This window comes from Culex pipiens, chromosome 1, assembly GCF_016801865.2.
Source record: "Culex pipiens pallens isolate TS chromosome 1, TS_CPP_V2, whole genome shotgun sequence".
Lineage (NCBI taxonomy): Eukaryota > Metazoa > Arthropoda > Insecta > Diptera > Culicidae > Culex > Culex pipiens.
Window position 1 is genome coordinate 51553052 of NC_068937.1, and position 18291 is coordinate 51571342.

Genomic DNA, 18291 nt, shown 5'->3' on the forward strand with positions numbered 1-18291 from the left:
GATCCCTCCAGGAGTACATATTTATTACCAAATAGTGACTTCACACACTGAAATCAAAGAAACTCAAGCTTAGTGATGTTTTATACATGGTTTGATAACTTTTTTTTGTGAAAATATCAGTTAAATTCAGGTGTTCCACAATTGTGGGAGGCACAATAACATCCCACAATTATGAAACAGGCCATTTGGAGGCAGTGTTTTTCTGCTCTGGACAAAATAGTCCTGGAATGAAGTTTTTTGTTCAAAAAGTACTACTTTTACTAGTGAAATAGCAAGATAATGTCCAAATGAAGGTTCTTAAAATCGTAAGGTCGACAGAAAAGCTACTTTTGGCATGCTATTGACAAATTATTATAAAAGTGTTCCGAATTTGTGGGTGTTCCGACTATGTGGGATGACTGTACTGTGACCAGGTTGGGACCGAGGATCAGTTAAAAACAATATATAATAAAAAAAAACCAAAACTCTTTAAATTCCATACTTGGATATCATGTAACTGACGAGCGTTACTTGGTCCAAGCGGGTCTTGCAGGTCTTGAACCTGCCGATGTACTCGGAGAAAGAGGAGAACCATGTTCCGATCCGAATTTTTATCTTGATGAACGTCAAAAGAACTTCTTTTGATGATGATTCTCCCATCGCTGTCTTTGGGTGAAGCAGTTAAAAAGGAATTTTTCTTTAAATGTATTTTTTGGGTGTAGATTCTAGCTAATCAGCATAGATCCTATTTCCTGATAATAATTTTAGAAAATGCAAATTTTTGAGCCGATTTCCCAATATAAACATATTCTTAATAGGATGTAACAAAAATGACTTTTTAGTGGTCATTCAGGGGCTTGTTCTGGTGGGCGAACTGAGCCCAAATTCCAAATATGAGCTTGATGGTAAGTAATAGTGTAAATGTCTACTTTTGAGGCGTTATTTTTTTTTTCTTCGCTGAAGCGTTTATTTCCATCACTGGCGTGTAGGCCAGATCCTTGCGCATGTTTTGGTACATATATAACATGTTATGTATATAGTGTCTACGCAAGTTGTTGGAAAAGATGATCCTCGACCGCCTCGAACCATGAATGGAACGAGAGCACTTGCTGTCAGACACGCAGTATGACTTCCGGAGAGGCAAGGGAACAAGCGACTGTCTAGCCTTGCTGGCCACAGGGATCGACATAGCCCGTGGTAAAAAACAGCAAATGGCTTCTGTCTTTCTAGGCATCAAGGTTGCATTCGATTCAGTCTCCATCGAGGTGCTGGTAGAGATCCTAAATAGCGAGACTGGTCGAAGTGAATTTGACGTACCCAAACAGACACGAGTTTGACGTATCCAAACGAGCATTTGCCTTTACGCCCAGCAAAACGTATCAGTGTTGCCAAGCTCAAAACATTCGTTGCCAGATCAATTTAGCCAGCAGTACGCAGATGACGCAGTGGTTTCAATCGCTGCCAAGAAAGACGATCTGCTGGAACCCTTGCAAGATACCCTGAACAACTTGGCCCATTGGGCAGTTGGAAAGGGTATTGAATTCTCTCCGGAGAAGACGGAACTGGTCGTTTTTACGGGGAAGCATGAACCGCCGCAGCTCAATCTTTCTCTCTCGGGAAAGACTATCGAGCAGTCGGACCACTTCATGTACATGGGTACAATTTTTGATCAGAAGGGAACATGGGGGAAGCACATTAACTACCTGAAGCAAAAGTGCCTGCAAAGAACTAATTTTCTGCGCAGCGTCTTTGGCAACCGGTGGGGTGCTCATCCTTCTGACCTGCTTCGACTGTACAAGACAACGATACTCTTGGTGCTGGAATATGGCAGTTTCTGCTTCCAGTCAGCTGCGAAATCACGCTTGATGGTTCTTCAGCGGATACAGTACCGAAGTCTTCGCATTGTCTTGGGATGCATGCACTCAACTCACAACATGACCCTCGAGGTCTTGGCGGGAGGGTTGCCTCTACGAACTCGTTACTACGAACTGTCTTACCGATTCCTGATCCGGTGTGATTACAGGAATAAACTGGTAGTTGACAACTTTGAAACGTTGCTGAACCTTCACGTTGAGTCTCGGCGCATGCTTCTATATTATGACTTTATGTCATCGTGGGAGTGGAACCCGAGCACAACGGTACAGCGCACGCCTCCGTTAACCAGCAGCACCCTGATTGGCTTCGACGCGTCCATGAAAGCCGATACTCGCGGTATCCCAAACCATCTTCTGCGGGGAGTTGTACCGTCGATCTTCGCATCAAAGTACAACCATGTTCCTCCAAACAACAGATTCTACACCGACGGGTCCAAGCTCGACGGATGTACGGGCTTCGGTGTTTATCATGAATCTTATCAGCTGTGCTTTAAGCTGAAGGACCCGAGTTCGGTTTACGTCGCAGAGTTAGCCGCGGTTTACTGCTTACTGCGAATCATCGAGATCATGCCACCTAACCACTACTTCATCTTCACTAGAGCGTCCAATTTCCCGGGGTTGCAAAATTCCCGGGAAACGGGAAATTTTCAACGGATTTCCCGGGAAATTCCCAGGAAATTTTAAATTTATCGAAAATTGTTCTAATCATGGTTTTGATTAATATTATTAATATTTTGCAATAAAATTGTAAAGAATAGCAACTTAAATGGTAAAAATAAGCGTGAGGATCAATTAATGCCTTGACTGCTTGTAAAAAAACATATAACTTCAAGAGAATATATAATTTGCTTAGCTTTTATTGCTAAGCTGTCTTTCAACTCGTATAAAATATAAAATAAAAACTAACTTAATCCACCTGTGTGGTTGATGCCTTTCTCACTTTTTACCAACAATGGGTAATATGAGTGGTTTGAACACATATTTCAGCTATTTTTTTAGGTCCAGAAAAAAAAGTACACAGATATAACTTAAGTTGTCATAACTCGAGACAGGGTTGCCAGATTTTCTATTATGTGGACTCGTTGGAAAGGTCTCATGATTACCAAACCAACGATGGGTCGGATGATGGATCCGAACATCGTTTACATGCATTTAAGTGAGATCCGGCTTCAAAAAAGTACATAAATATCACTAAAGTGGTCATAACTCGAGACAGGGTTGCCAGATCTTCGATGTTGTGGACTCGTTGGAAAGGTCTCTTGATAACCTAACCAACGATGGGTCGGATGATGGATCCGGACATCATTTACATACATTTAAGTGAGATCCGGCTTCAAAAAAGTACATAAATATCACTTAAGTGGGCATAATTCGAGACAGGGTTGCCAGATCTTCGATGTTGTGGACTCGTTGGAAAGGTCTCTTGATAACCTAACCAACGATGGGTTGGATGATGGATCTGGACATCGTTTACATACATTTCTAGCAAAACAATGCCAAAGGGCCGTTGTGGGTTTGTAAACAAAGAGTGTATCCCTTTCATGCCAGATGTAAACATCCTCTAGCGTGAGCAGGACACACTCTTTGTTTACAAACCCACAACGGCCCTTTGGCATTGTTTTGCTTGATTTAAGTGAGATCCGGCTTCAAAAAAGTTCATAAATATCACTTAAGTGGTCATAACTCGAGACAGGGTTGCCAGATCTTCAATGTTGTGGACTCGTTGGAAAAGGTCATTTGATTATCTAATCAACGATGGGTCGGATGATGGATCCGGACATCGTTTACATGCATTTAAGTGAGACCCGGCTTCAAAAAAGTACATAAATATCACTTAAGTGGTCATAACTCGAGACAGGGTTGCCAGATCTTCGATGTTGTGGACTTGTTGGAAAGGTCTCTTGATAACCTAACCAACGATGGGTCGGATGATGGATCCGGACATCGTTTACATGCATTTAAGTGAGACCCGGCTTCAAAAAAGTACATAAATATCACTTAAGTGGTCATAACTCGAGACAGGGTTGCCAGATCTTCAATGTTGTGGACTCGTTGGAAAGGTCTCTTGATTATCTAATCAACGATGGGTCGGATAATGGATCTGGACATCGTTTACATGCATTTAAGTGAGACCCGGCTTCAAAAAAGTACATAAATATCACTTAAGTGGTCATAACTCGAGACAGGGTTGCCAGATCTTCAATGTTGTGGACTCGTTGGAAAGGTCTCTTGATTATCTAACCAATGATGGGTCGGATGATGGATCCGGACATCGTTTAAATACATTTAAGTGAGATCCGGCTTCAAAAAGTACATAAATATCACTTAAGTGGTCATAACTCGAGACAGGGTTGCCAGATCTTCAATGTTGTGGACTCGTTGGAAAGGTCTCTTGATTATCTAATCAGCGATGGGTCGGATGATGGATCCAGACATCGTTTACATGCATTTAAGTGAGACCCGGCTTCAAAAAAGTACATAAATATCACTTAAGTGGTCATAACTCGAGACAGGGTTGCCAGATCTTCGATGTTGTGGACTCGTTGGAAAGGTCTCTTGATAAACTAACCAACGATGGGTCGGATGATGGATCCGGACATCGTTTACATGCATTTAAGTGAGACCCGGCTTCAAAAAAGTACATAAATATCACTTAAGTGGTCATAACTCGAGACAGGGTTGCCAGATCTTCATTGTTGTGGACTCGTTGGAAAGGTCTCTCGATTACCTAACCAACGATGGGTCGGATGATGGATCCGGACATCGTTTACATGCATATAATTGAGATCCGGATTTATGTGAAAACACATTTTTATACATAACTTTTGAACTACTTATCGAAACTTCAAACAATTCAATAGCGATGTATGGGACCCTAAACCAAGTCGAATGCAACTGGTTCGATCAAAATCGGTTCAGCCAGTGCTGAGAAAACTTGGCAAGATTTTTGAACACATACATACATACACACACACACACACACACACACACATACACACACACACATACACACACACAGACATACACACACACAGACATTTGTTCAGTTTTCGATTCCGGTTGATTCAGTTGAGTCGATATGTATATATGAAGGTGGGTCTTCGAGCTTTTAATAAAAAGTTCATTTTTAGAGCAGGATTATAGCCTTACCTCAGTGAGGAAGGCAAAATGATTAGTTTTTTTTTGTCAAAAAGTAGGTATTATTTTTGAATCTCAGTATTTGGACAGTGTGTAAAATAAACCCATTTTCCAAAACCATATAACTGCTTTCAAATTTATCTCTGTGACCAGTTTGAGAGAATATGATAAAACATAATATTGAAAATTTAACTGAAACAAAAAGAAAAATAATTCAGAAAAAAAAATTCATCCCTGCAAATTTTTTTTTCCAGGGCAGATCGTACTGGTTTCGGGCCATCAATAAATAGATAAGCATCAGAATCTTCTTTTTCTCTTGAAATACCATTTTTATGCAATCACAATTCAAAGTTTTCAAATATTAGGAGCGAATTTTTGATGTTTGCATTTTTTGGGTACCCTTGATACAAAAAAGTGGTTTTTTAATGATTTTTTAATGATTCAGCCTAATAAATGACTTCGTAAATGAACTTTCGTAATTTTTGTTGTCCAACAAATAACCAAACTCTATTCTCAGTTGTGGATAGTTCAGAAAATAATATCATCTGGAATAAACCTTGACATGAAATTTTTAGACGGTCTGACGAAGTTCAATAAGAACAGTAAATTGAATTGAATAAAATAAAATTGAATTCCTTCATTTTTTTTGTAAATAAAAAAGAGTGTCTAAAAGTTAAGAAAATGTATACTTCCGCTTGAATTTCGGGAATTCCCGGGAAATTTACAAATTTCCCAGGAAACGGAAAATATTATTTTTCGGGAATTCCCGTGATTTTTTTCCCGGGACGGGAAATTGGACGCTCTAATCTTCACCGATGGCTTTAGCTCTGTTGGGCTATCCGGTCTCTGAAGCCGACCAGGGAGTCTGCGTTTTTCCTCACGGAAATACGCAAGACTTTAAACAACCTGGCGGCTCAGTCCTTCAGCATCACGGTGGTATGGGTCCGCGCTCATTGCTCGATTCCGGGTAATGAGAAAGCGGACTTGCTCGCCAAGAAGGGTGCTGAGAGTGGAGACATTTTTGAAAGGCCAATTAGCCTACAAGAATGCTACGGTTTTCCAAGGCAGCGTGCGCTTCTGGATTGGCAAAACCAATGGAACGAGGACACCAAGGGACGTTGGATGTATTCCATATGACCTAAGGTGCCTGGTTCAAGGGAACGGACTTGACGCGTGGATTCATAAGAACGATGTCCCGCCTTATGTCGAACCATTACTCATCCAAGGCTCATCTTTACCGTATCAACATGAGTGATACGAACCTTTGCGACTGTGGGCAGGGTTATCAGGACATCGACCATCTCGTATGGGCGTGTCCAGATCACCATGTTCACAGAATTAAGTTGAAAGATACCCCCAGGGCCCGAGGAAGACCACCAAAATATAAGTCTTTTTGGATTGCTGGAATTAGATTCGGAGTCGAACGAAATTTCCAGAAGCCGAAATCGGAAGCCGGAGTCAGAGTCGCTTCAAAAGCTGTCTGACTCCACAGCGAGTCTGAAAGTCTGAGTGGTATGATTTTCAAGACGATTTTCGGGCTTTCGATTATTTAAATGGCAACAATTGAACGATTGGTAAAATTTATTAGTAATTGCAGTTTAAATGTATTTAAAATCAACAGCAAGTTCTTCAATGTATGAATGGTAGGCAGTGTTATTTTCTTCCGAGAGTACGACATTATAGAAAGTTTAGTTATTGATTCTAAAAAGTAATTGACTTTTCTACTATCGTTCAATCAAACCTTAGATCCTTTTTCGATCACACATGTCATTCCCCTAGTTAATAAATTTCTGATCAAACCATTTAGAAAAAGCTGTTAACGAAAGAATCTTAAAAACGCTACACTAAATCAAAAGAATGTATGTAACAAATATGACTTTTTAGCAGGCATTCAGGGACTTGTCCCAGTGTTCGTACTGAGTCTAAATTTTAAATATGAGCTGAATTGGACGTTACGGCCACTGGCTCTGTCAAAAATATGTAAATATATACGATACAAATCAGTTTCGCATCATCAGTTCTGATTTAATTTTCAGGAGAATCTGTTTCAAAACCCCGCTTGTCTTCCGGCCAAACATTCTCCTCGATCCAATTGATATAGCTAGACACTCGCGTGTAGAATCCAGGTTGTCCACTGGTACCACATTCAAACCCCGTCGAAATCACTCCGACAAGATAACGCCTGCCGTTTTTCTCAAGTGCCAACGGTCCTCCGGAATCCCCAAAGCAGGAATCGACTAGTGTGTGACCGGTAGAATTTGTTTTTAGAGCACACATTTTTCCTTCAAGGCGTTGAATATCTCTATGGTGTCTCGGTCGTAGTTCCTTAATCTTTTCAGTGCAATTTTCCAGTGGCCACACGTTCATCTGTCCCATTCGTAGTACGGCCGGAGTCACGGGATCATGGTTTGGATCGATTTGACCCCAACCAGCAATCGTTAGATCAATATCCGGTGTCGGATCTTCTGGGTTGGTGTATAGACAAATGGGATGAATGTAATCTTCGTAGATCGACCTTTCCAATTGCACAAGTGCGATATCATTTATGGTCGAAGCTGGATGTACAATACTGTTCTGGATCACAATATCAACCGGTTTATCGTTGGCAAAGTTGTATAGTTTCTCAACCCCAAAACGAGCAATCGTTGTTTTTACATTTTTTGTGACGCAGTGGGCAGCTGTCAATAGAAATTCGAACGAAATGAGACTAGCTCCGCAGTGGAATTTAATCTCTTCGTTGTCTAAAGCTTTCGACCCCAGTGCGGCCATGTACGGGAAGTTAACGATTGACGCTGCTTTACCTTTAAACACTTGATCAGACCCGCCGGCAACTAGGGGAAAGTCTTGGCATTTTGCTCCAGCTACAGCCCCAAGATTTGCTTCTGTGGATGAAAAATTGTAGAAAAAAACTATATCAATCCACCACCTTCCACAGTTCTAACTGAAGATCGTTTGCATGATACATGTAGACATCATTTTTTCAATTAGGTTCTGAGTCTAGTCGATCTGTTTTCTACAATTAGAAAAAAAAAAAATACAAGTGACTTACCTATATTAGGAACATTTTTGCAAGCTCCTAAACCGGTGTAAATCAGCAAAAATGCCAGAGCCACAACCACTTTGGACATTATGAATGGTTCCAAAATCAGTAGGTGCTCCTGGTTGACTACAGCTCAGCACACCGACTGATGCGCTCGGGTAGAATTTATTAACTTATTAGGCCCAATAAATTTGCGCTCGTCGCATTTAGACCTCTGGGCAACAACCGTCAGAGAGGGTGACATCATAGACTAATAAAAGACTACACAGTGGGCTCTGAACCATGACTCAACCTTTTTATGACCCCTCGGCACGACCGGTTCACTGTCAAAAATGACAGATCGAAATGTCATCAACTGGCAGCTCTGACTTTGACATGACATTTCGCGTAATGTTATTGTTTTGATTCAAACAGAACAAGCTCCGGATGAGGACGGTGATTACTAGAGTGAACCATCGTCCGGGGGGAATCTCGAGGGTGGTCAAATTTCTATCGATTCACATTCCGCGTGTCTGCTGAGAGATGGACGCGCCTATGCTTGAAGGTCATTCTGGGATTCGAATGGCAACTGGGCCTCACCATCGAAGGCAACAAGCAGCTTGCGATCGATTTCGTACTTTTAATCGTCATCCTCCCAGAAAACGATCACGTGAACACCGTCGGGTTTGCCAAGCAAAACCGGCGTATCTAGACGCGGGCCGCCTCCAGTTAATACCGCTGGGGCCAAACCGACCTCCTCCAACCCGGAATCTTCGCCCTGAAAGGCTAGAAAGCCCTTGAAGACGCTATCTAGACCTCGACGTACTGCACCTACTTTAAAAACTTCAACACGGCCAAGATCTTTGCCCTTAACTGCCAACTTGACATTCCCAACCAAGTTCCCAACCCCAGCGATAACGTCGTCGCACAAAAATTCGTCCCGAACCAGCTTCACCGACAAAGAGTACGACCTCCCCGGGCACCACTATAGGCGAGCTGTACGCGGGGCAACAACTGGAACTGGCAACGAGGAAGACGAAAAACCCCCCGCTCAGATTGTCAGCAAGTATGCGCATACTTGAAGTTACCAGTGGAGTTCAGCACAGTTTGTTCCATGTAGAGGGACCCCCACAAAGCCCGGAACCGAAACCCTCCGAAACAAAAACTCGGATACTTTATATCATGTACTTGAGGGTTTATTTATGAAAGTTATTAAATTTTTTTTCGCACAGTTTTTGTTGACAACTCCTCGTCCTTCTGGATGGTTTTCTTTAGCTCCAGAATGGCCTTTCACAGCAGCTCCTTTTCGAGACCGTGTTACCCAGCAGCAGCGGCGTGGAGAAGTAAGTGGCTTTGAAAATATCCGATCGGACGTACGCACACTCGATCACGTTCTTTTCACCGTTCATGGCACGGTCCAGGGCGAGGGCAAAACGGGCCCGGCGTAGGCCATCGAGAGCGTGGCCGAACCGGCATCGGCCTCCTGAATGTGGTCCATCAGGGCGGCAATCTTATCCTGGGGAAGCTCTGGAATGCACTGGGATGATAGTCTCGCCGGAGTGACCACTAGTAAATCCCGCTCTTTCGCCAAACAAACAGCTGATTGACTTTTTCGCAGCCGGCTGCCTTGATTGCAAAGCAAAACAAAAACAAACAAGATGCGCGCGTAAATCAGCACAAAACGAAATCGAAAAAGTCAGCGCTGCCAGTTCGATCTGTCATACGAGGGGCTAGCCAAATGCGGTTCAAAGTGGTACCGGCGGTTCACAGCTTATGAGTCATGCTTTTTGGAAAATGTTGTTCGGAGTGTTTAGTCTTTAATTAGTCTATGGTGACATTGGGTCATAGTGTTTTTTTTTTTGCGCATTTTGCAATTTCTCAGGTTCTTCTTCAAAAATCAAACAAATCAAACCATCCACATTAACGACCCCCGGGTCTTTTGTGGTCTCTATTGCAAGTTTCTGCTCGAACCTAGGAGTTCGAAGGCTTGAATGGGGAGAGCACCCAAACCTCTTTCTACTCCAAGGAACCTTCCACCCCAGTGTTTGAACTGACGACCTTTGGATTGCGAGTCCAACCGCCGCCAGGGATTCCACCGGAGTAGGCTTGGTTTGGTGTGTTGTTTGTACGTATGGCATGGAGACGACTCCTACACCTGGAATGACTTAACGGCCTAACAACAACCAAGGCCGGGACCGACATTTTACTTCCTCATCCGATGGAAGGTTGGAGCAGATGGGAATCGAACCCAGAATCATCCACTTACAAAGCGGACAGCGTAACCATTGTGCCACGCACTGTCACTGTAAATAAAAAGATCAATTATTTGTGTATTTTTTAGCAAAACAATTTAATTGTTGTATTGTTCGTTGTTTCAAATTTGGAGGCCAGACTTGTTTAGTATGTTAAGCTCAATTATTTGAGATTTAATTATTAGATTTACATACATTTAAACTTTTTAATGATTTTTACGCAATATTTATGATATTACCAATAAATAATTGCAAGTTCAACTCTGTAGTTTCAATACAAATAATATAGCCCAAAAGGAAATACAAATTAACAAAAGGCTTAGAAATAGAAACCCTTTGATTGTATTTACACTGCATGTCTCAATTAGATAAAAAAAAATATCATGTGGACCATGTACTCTAAAAATTTAATGTAAACGGTACATTTTATAACCAAAACACACAACAATATGTTGATTCGGTTGAAATCCAAAATCATAAATGTGACTTACAGTTGAGCATAAACCCAACCAATTACACTTTTCTGTAGTGATTTAGATACTCAATGGGCCCAGAATCATTTTACAAAAAAGAATTCATCAAAATAATGATCTGAATATCAAAAACATTGCGGTCTTTGGGAAAGGGGTGTGCAATTTTATCAGAGAATCTCCCAAATTTTCAATAAAACCTTTATAACTTTTTTCCCTTATTTTCAATCACTTTGCGTGCTTCAGGAAAAATGTTCCTTGCATCAATTCCCATAAGAAATTATATGACCTGAAACACAAATCATGCCGATGTAGCGTTTAACAATACTAAATTGAAATTGACGAAATTTCGCCCCATAGGAAAAAAGTTCAAAAACTTCAAATGAGGATAACTTTGATTTTTCCCGACCAAAGATTTTCGTTCGCCCCGCAAATGAACGGGGATGTTTCACACTTTCATATGTATATGACAGTTTTCTTGCTATTTCTTAAAAAATACTACCCCCCTGAAAAAGACGCCGTGTAGTGCATAAGATCGGTCAAGGCTCGTTCTTACACTGAAAATTGCGAAATTGCGTATTGCGAATTCAAATTTACATACTTTTTATGTGCGATTTTACCATCGATTTTTTGTTGTGTGCCGTGATACACTGACTGGTGCACAAGACGAATCAAGTGGATGCGGTGGATGCATGTGGTTTATGGTCCCAGAATCTCCTCCCCTCTGATTTATTTTTTTCCAAAAAAAAAATGAGGAGAGTCAAAAATTTAGAATTTTGCGTTACGTTATAAATGAACGCTTCCTTCGTACACAATTGTGCCAAATTCTGTAATTGAGAAGCACTACTGTAATTGAGTCACCGCGATGGTTACCACTACTGCCGAGCACCCGACATCGGTGCGTTTCCCAAAAACGAGAGAAACAAATGAACAATTTTTACATTCATAGATTTGTATACGCTTTATTGATCATGTCACATTAAATATCGTCACCCCGTGGTCTCTCAGGTCACGTCTGTTCTAATAAAATCCCATCAATGTGGTATCACTCCCCCAGCTGGCCACACGATCGACTCGATCCAGTCCAGGTAACGCGAAACGCGCGTGTAGATTCCCGGCCACCGCGACCCACACAGCTTCCCGCTGGAGGTCACACCAACGATGTACCGTCGTCGTCCGTCGACCAGCTCCAGCGGCCCACCGGAATCACCCACGCAGGTATCGCCGGTGGTTTCGTTTTGGGCGTTACGTCCCAGGGCGCACAGTTGACTTTCCTGCAGCTCGTTGGGACTTCGCCGGCCGGACTTGTTCTGGGCTAGGGTGCTGTTGCAGGTATCTCGGAGTAGGGTGGTTACGTTGGCTTTCAGAAGGATCGGGGAGGTGCTGACATCGTTGGGATCGGTGCTGCCCCAGCCGGCGATAGTGAGGAAGGTGTCTGAGTCCGGGTCGGTGTAGTTGGTGAAAAGACAGGCCGGGTGCCATGTACGGGAAGTTAACGATTGACGCTGCTTTACCTTTAAACACTTGATCAGACCCGCCGGCAACTAGGGGAAAGTCTTGGCATTTTGCTCCAGCTACAGCCCCAAGATTTGCTTCTGTGGATGAAAAATTGTAGAAAAAAACTATATCAATCCACCACCTTCCACAGTTCTAACTGAAGATCGTTTGCATGATACATGTAGACATCATTTTTTCAATTAGGTTCTGAGTCTAGTCGATCTGTTTTCTACAATTAGAAAAAAAAAAAATACAAGTGACTTACCTATATTAGGAACATTTTTGCAAGCTCCTAAACCGGTGTAAATCAGCAAAAATGCCAGAGCCACAACCACTTTGGACATTATGAATGGTTCCAAAATCAGTAGGTGCTCCTGGTTGACTACAGCTCAGCACACCGACTGATGCGCTCGGGTAGAATTTATTAACTTATTAGGCCCAATAAATTTGCGCTCGTCGCATTTAGACCTCTGGGCAACAACCGTCAGAGAGGGTGACATCATAGACTAATAAAAGACTACACAGTGGGCTCTGAACCATGACTCAACCTTTTTATGACCCCTCGGCACGACCGGTTCACTGTCAAAAATGACAGATCGAAATGTCATCAACTGGCAGCTCTGACTTTGACATGACATTTCGCGTAATGTTATTGTTTTGATTCAAACAGAACAAGCTCCGGATGAGGACGGTGATTACTAGAGTGAACCATCGTCCGGGGGGAATCTCGAGGGTGGTCAAATTTCTATCGATTCACATTCCGCGTGTCTGCTGAGAGATGGACGCGCCTATGCTTGAAGGTCATTCTGGGATTCGAATGGCAACTGGGCCTCACCATCGAAGGCAACAAGCAGCTTGCGATCGATTTCGTACTTTTAATCGTCATCCTCCCAGAAAACGATCACGTGAACACCGTCGGGTTTGCCAAGCAAAACCGGCGTATCTAGACGCGGGCCGCCTCCAGTTAATACCGCTGGGGCCAAACCGACCTCCTCCAACCCGGAATCTTCGCCCTGAAAGGCTAGAAAGCCCTTGAAGACGCTATCTAGACCTCGACGTACTGCACCTACTTTAAAAACTTCAACACGGCCAAGATCTTTGCCCTTAACTGCCAACTTGACATTCCCAACCAAGTTCCCAACCCCAGCGATAACGTCGTCGCACAAAAATTCGTCCCGAACCAGCTTCACCGACAAAGAGTACGACCTCCCCGGGCACCACTATAGGCGAGCTGTACGCGGGGCAACAACTGGAACTGGCAACGAGGAAGACGAAAAACCCCCCGCTCAGATTGTCAGCAAGTATGCGCATACTTGAAGTTACCAGTGGAGTTCAGCACAGTTTGTTCCATGTAGAGGGACCCCCACAAAGCCCGGAACCGAAACCCTCCGAAACAAAAACTCGGATACTTTATATCATGTACTTGAGGGTTTATTTATGAAAGTTATTAAATTTTTTTTCGCACAGTTTTTGTTGACAACTCCTCGTCCTTCTGGATGGTTTTCTTTAGCTCCAGAATGGCCTTTCACAGCAGCTCCTTTTCGAGACCGTGTTACCCAGCAGCAGCGGCGTGGAGAAGTAAGTGGCTTTGAAAATATCCGATCGGACGTACGCACACTCGATCACGTTCTTTTCACCGTTCATGGCACGGTCCAGGGCGAGGGCAAAACGGGCCCGGCGTAGGCCATCGAGAGCGTGGCCGAACCGGCATCGGCCTCCTGAATGTGGTCCATCAGGGCGGCAATCTTATCCTGGGGAAGCTCTGGAATGCACTGGGATGATAGTCTCGCCGGAGTGACCACTAGTAAATCCCGCTCTTTCGCCAAACAAACAGCTGATTGACTTTTTCGCAGCCGGCTGCCTTGATTGCAAAGCAAAACAAAAACAAACAAGATGCGCGCGTAAATCAGCACAAAACGAAATCGAAAAAGTCAGCGCTGCCAGTTCGATCTGTCATACGAGGGGCTAGCCAAATGCGGTTCAAAGTGGTACCGGCGGTTCACAGCTTATGAGTCATGCTTTTTGGAAAATGTTGTTCGGAGTGTTTAGTCTTTAATTAGTCTATGGTGACATTGGGTCATAGTGTTTTTTTTTTTTGCGCATTTTGCAATTTCTCAGGTTCTTCTTCAAAAATCAAACAAATCAAACCATCCACATTAACGACCCCCGGGTCTTTTGTGGTCTCTATTGCAAGTTTCTGCTCGAACCTAGGAGTTCGAAGGCTTGAATGGGGAGAGCACCCAAACCTCTTTCTACTCCAAGGAACCTTCCACCCCAGTGTTTGAACTGACGACCTTTGGATTGCGAGTCCAACCGCCGCCAGGGATTCCACCGGAGTAGGCTTGGTTTGGTGTGTTGTTTGTACGTATGGCATGGAGACGACTCCTACACCTGGAATGACTTAACGGCCTAACAACAACCAAGGCCGGGACCGACATTTTACTTCCTCATCCGATGGAAGGTTGGAGCAGATGGGAATCGAACCCAGAATCATCCACTTACAAAGCGGACAGCGTAACCATTGTGCCACGCACTGTCACTGTAAATAAAAAGATCAATTATTTGTGTATTTTTTAGCAAAACAATTTAATTGTTGTATTGTTCGTTGTTTCAAATTTGGAGGCCAGACTTGTTTAGTATGTTAAGCTCAATTATTTGAGATTTAATTATTAGATTTACATACATTTAAACTTTTTAATGATTTTTACGCAATATTTATGATATTACCAATAAATAATTGCAAGTTCAACTCTGTAGTTTCAATACAAATAATATAGCCCAAAAGGAAATACAAATTAACAAAAGGCTTAGAAATAGAAACCCTTTGATTGTATTTACACTGCATGTCTCAATTAGATAAAAAAAAATATCATGTGGACCATGTACTCTAAAAATTTAATGTAAACGGTACATTTTATAACCAAAACACACAACAATATGTTGATTCGGTTGAAATCCAAAATCATAAATGTGACTTACAGTTGAGCATAAACCCAACCAATTACACTTTTCTGTAGTGATTTAGATACTCAATGGGCCCAGAATCATTTTACAAAAAAGAATTCATCAAAATAATGATCTGAATATCAAAAACATTGCGGTCTTTGGGAAAGGGGTGTGCAATTTTATCAGAGAATCTCCCAAATTTTCAATAAAACCTTTATAACTTTTTTCCCTTATTTTCAATCACTTTGCGTGCTTCAGGAAAAATGTTCCTTGCATCAATTCCCATAAGAAATTATATGACCTGAAACACAAATCATGCCGATGTAGCGTTTAACAATACTAAATTGAAATTGACGAAATTTCGCCCCATAGGAAAAAAGTTCAAAAACTTCAAATGAGGATAACTTTGATTTTTCCCGACCAAAGATTTTCGTTCGCCCCGCAAATGAACGGGGATGTTTCACACTTTCATATGTATATGACAGTTTTCTTGCTATTTCTTAAAAAATACTACCCCCCTGAAAAAGACGCCGTGTAGTGCATAAGATCGGTCAAGGCTCGTTCTTACACTGAAAATTGCGAAATTGCGTATTGCGAATTCAAATTTACATACTTTTTATGTGCGATTTTACCATCGATTTTTTGTTGTGTGCCGTGATACACTGACTGGTGCACAAGACGAATCAAGTGGATGCGGTGGATGCATGTGGTTTATGGTCCCAGAATCTCCTCCCCTCTGATTTATTTTTTTCCAAAAAAAAAATGAGGAGAGTCAAAAATTTAGAATTTTGCGTTACGTTATAAATGAACGCTTCCTTCGTACACAATTGTGCCAAATTCTGTAATTGAGAAGCACTACTGTAATTGAGTCACCGCGATGGTTACCACTACTGCCGAGCACCCGACATCGGTGCGTTTCCCAAAAACGAGAGAAACAAATGAACAATTTTTACATTCATAGATTTGTATACGCTTTATTGATCATGTCACATTAAATATCGTCACCCCGTGGTCTCTCAGGTCACGTCTGTTCTAATAAAATCCCATCAATGTGGTATCACTCCCCCAGCTGGCCACACGATCGACTCGATCCAGTCCAGGTAACGCGAAACGCGCGTGTAGATTCCCGGCCACCGCGACCCACACAGCTTCCCGCTGGAGGTCACACCAACGATGTACCGTCGTCGTCCGTCGACCAGCTCCAGCGGCCCACCGGAATCACCCACGCAGGTATCGCCGGTGGTTTCGTTTTGGGCGTTACGTCCCAGGGCGCACAGTTGACTTTCCTGCAGCTCGTTGGGACTTCGCCGGCCGGACTTGTTCTGGGCTAGGGTGCTGTTGCAGGTATCTCGGAGTAGGGTGGTTACGTTGGCTTTCAGAAGGATCGGGGAGGTGCTGACATCGTTGGGATCGGTGCTGCCCCAGCCGGCGATAGTGAGGAAGGTGTCTGAGTCCGGGTCGGTGTAGTTGGTGAAAAGACAGGCCGGGTGGAGGAAATTCTCGGTTATGGTGCGGTTCAGCAGAAGTAGGGCGATGTCATTCTTCAGCGGACGACCGGTGTAGTTGGGGTGGATGAAGGTTTGCTCGATGACGACGTCAACGGGAGGATCATTGGTGTCGTAATCGATCAGTTTGACCACACCAAGACGCGCGTAGGTAGGCTTCTGAGGACTCAGACAATGTGCAGCGGTCAGAAGGAAGCGGCTCGAGATGAGACTAGCTCCGCAGCGAAACGGGGTTTCTTCTCCTTTAGCGGGATATCCCAGTGCCGCCATATGAGGGAATTCGTTCAGGGCTGCCTCGATCCCGTTGAAGATGTGGTTAGTTAGAGCCGAAGTCGGCGGGAAACTGTCGCACATCCGTTCGGCAATCGAGGATGATCGCTGCACGAGAACCGTACCTAGCTTGGAAATTGCCGATCCTCCTACTGTGTTGGTGGTGTTCTGACAGCACACGATCGGCTGATCGCGATCGAACGAACACGTCACCCAGTCCTTTTGTGGGGTAGTCTTCAGCGATAGACAGGAAGCGTGGTGTCGGCAGACACCCATCCCGGCACCATCCGCCAGAGGACAGCTGTCACCCTCTGCGAAAGAAGAATAACAAAATTGTATAGCTCTCTCACCCGCGATCGCTTACAGACGCTGATGGCAACGAAGATGATGTCATTACCGTATCGATCGGTGTTGATCGCCGGAGCTGCCAGCACCATCCACATCGCCACCGCAAGCCAAACGATACAATTGATGATCACCATTTTACACTATTGCTCAAGTCGCTCGAACTTCTGTGCCCAAAGTTTCACTACAATCTTCCTTCGATCATTCTGGTGCTAAATCCAAAAACGCTGCAGCGCTCAGTAGTGGTGATTTACGGTGCAAAGATCCGCTCACAAGGTCAGTGTCGATGCCAAACGTCTCTTCCCGGGAAGCAAAACAAAACTTGTTCTCTCGTAACCAACAACTGCGGTACTGTGGCTTCTGCTGTATCGAGGGTCGTACTAATGGAATCACCAAACTCAGACTACATAGCCGAAGGAGATGAGTGGAACTCGCTCTCTGTTGAGAGGAAAGAAGCACTGATAATGGAGAGTTCTTTGCAAACATGCGGAAGCTGTGGCACGTTGAAGATCGGAGAGTATTCAGAATAAGATTTGAGTGATTTGGGGTGGTACCGTGGGTGGTACGCAATTTTCGAGCGAAATATGGTAGAGTGCGCCTGTATAGCGTGTACTGTACGTGCACGAAAAAAGTGAGGTTAAATTTTGTTCCGTGCAGCAAAACAGATAGTGCGCTAGTGTGTGGGACATCGGACTTAAATAACTGTATTTCATTGAACTCACTAGTAAGCATTATCAAAGAACAGTCAATTAACTTAGTAGCATATCATTGTTGTTATAGCTGGCAAAAAATCATGTAATAAGTTGTAACTGTAATTTTAAGAGAAATCATGCAAAACATATCTTTTCTAACAATTTTTCTTAAAATTTTTAAAGTTTAGAATGACTTGATGTGCTTCGAATCCCGGACATTGAAAGAAGCTGATTCGAAATCCGGACTCTTTTGCTTCGAATTCCGGACACTCGTTTTTTTTCTTTTTAATCGCACATATTTGAA

At 43.2% G+C, this 18291-nt stretch overlaps 3 protein-coding genes across 3 annotated transcripts; all 3 read right to left on the minus strand.

The window, feature by feature from the left end:
• Nucleotides 1–6593: 6593 nt before the first annotated feature.
• LOC120430023 (serine protease persephone-like) lies at nucleotides 6594–8823 on the minus strand. Its single transcript, XM_039595143.2, has 2 exons — nucleotides 8041–8823; nucleotides 6594–7873 (listed from the first exon to the last, which is right to left on the minus strand). Exons 1-2 carry the CDS (start codon nucleotides 8117–8119, stop codon nucleotides 7017–7019), a joined length of 936 nt encoding a protein of 311 aa, XP_039451077.1. The 5' UTR covers nucleotides 8120–8823; the 3' UTR covers nucleotides 6594–7016.
• A 2842-nt stretch (nucleotides 8824–11665) lies between these two features.
• Nucleotides 11666–13873, minus strand: LOC120413317 (serine protease Hayan-like). The gene is made up of 2 exons (XM_039574087.2): nucleotides 13778–13873; nucleotides 11666–12276 (listed from the first exon to the last, which is right to left on the minus strand). Exons 1-2 carry the CDS (start codon nucleotides 13871–13873, stop codon nucleotides 11767–11769), a joined length of 606 nt encoding a protein of 201 aa, XP_039430021.1. The 3' UTR covers nucleotides 11666–11766.
• Nucleotides 13874–16120: 2247 nt separating this feature from the next.
• Nucleotides 16121–17680, minus strand: LOC120429943 (serine protease persephone-like). Its single transcript, XM_039595065.2, has 2 exons — nucleotides 17348–17680; nucleotides 16121–17261 (listed from the first exon to the last, which is right to left on the minus strand). The coding sequence occupies exons 1-2, from the start codon at nucleotides 17430–17432 to the stop codon at nucleotides 16222–16224; spliced, it is 1125 nt and encodes a 374-aa protein (XP_039450999.1). The 5' UTR covers nucleotides 17433–17680; the 3' UTR covers nucleotides 16121–16221.
• Between the last annotated feature and the right edge of the window lie 611 nt (nucleotides 17681–18291).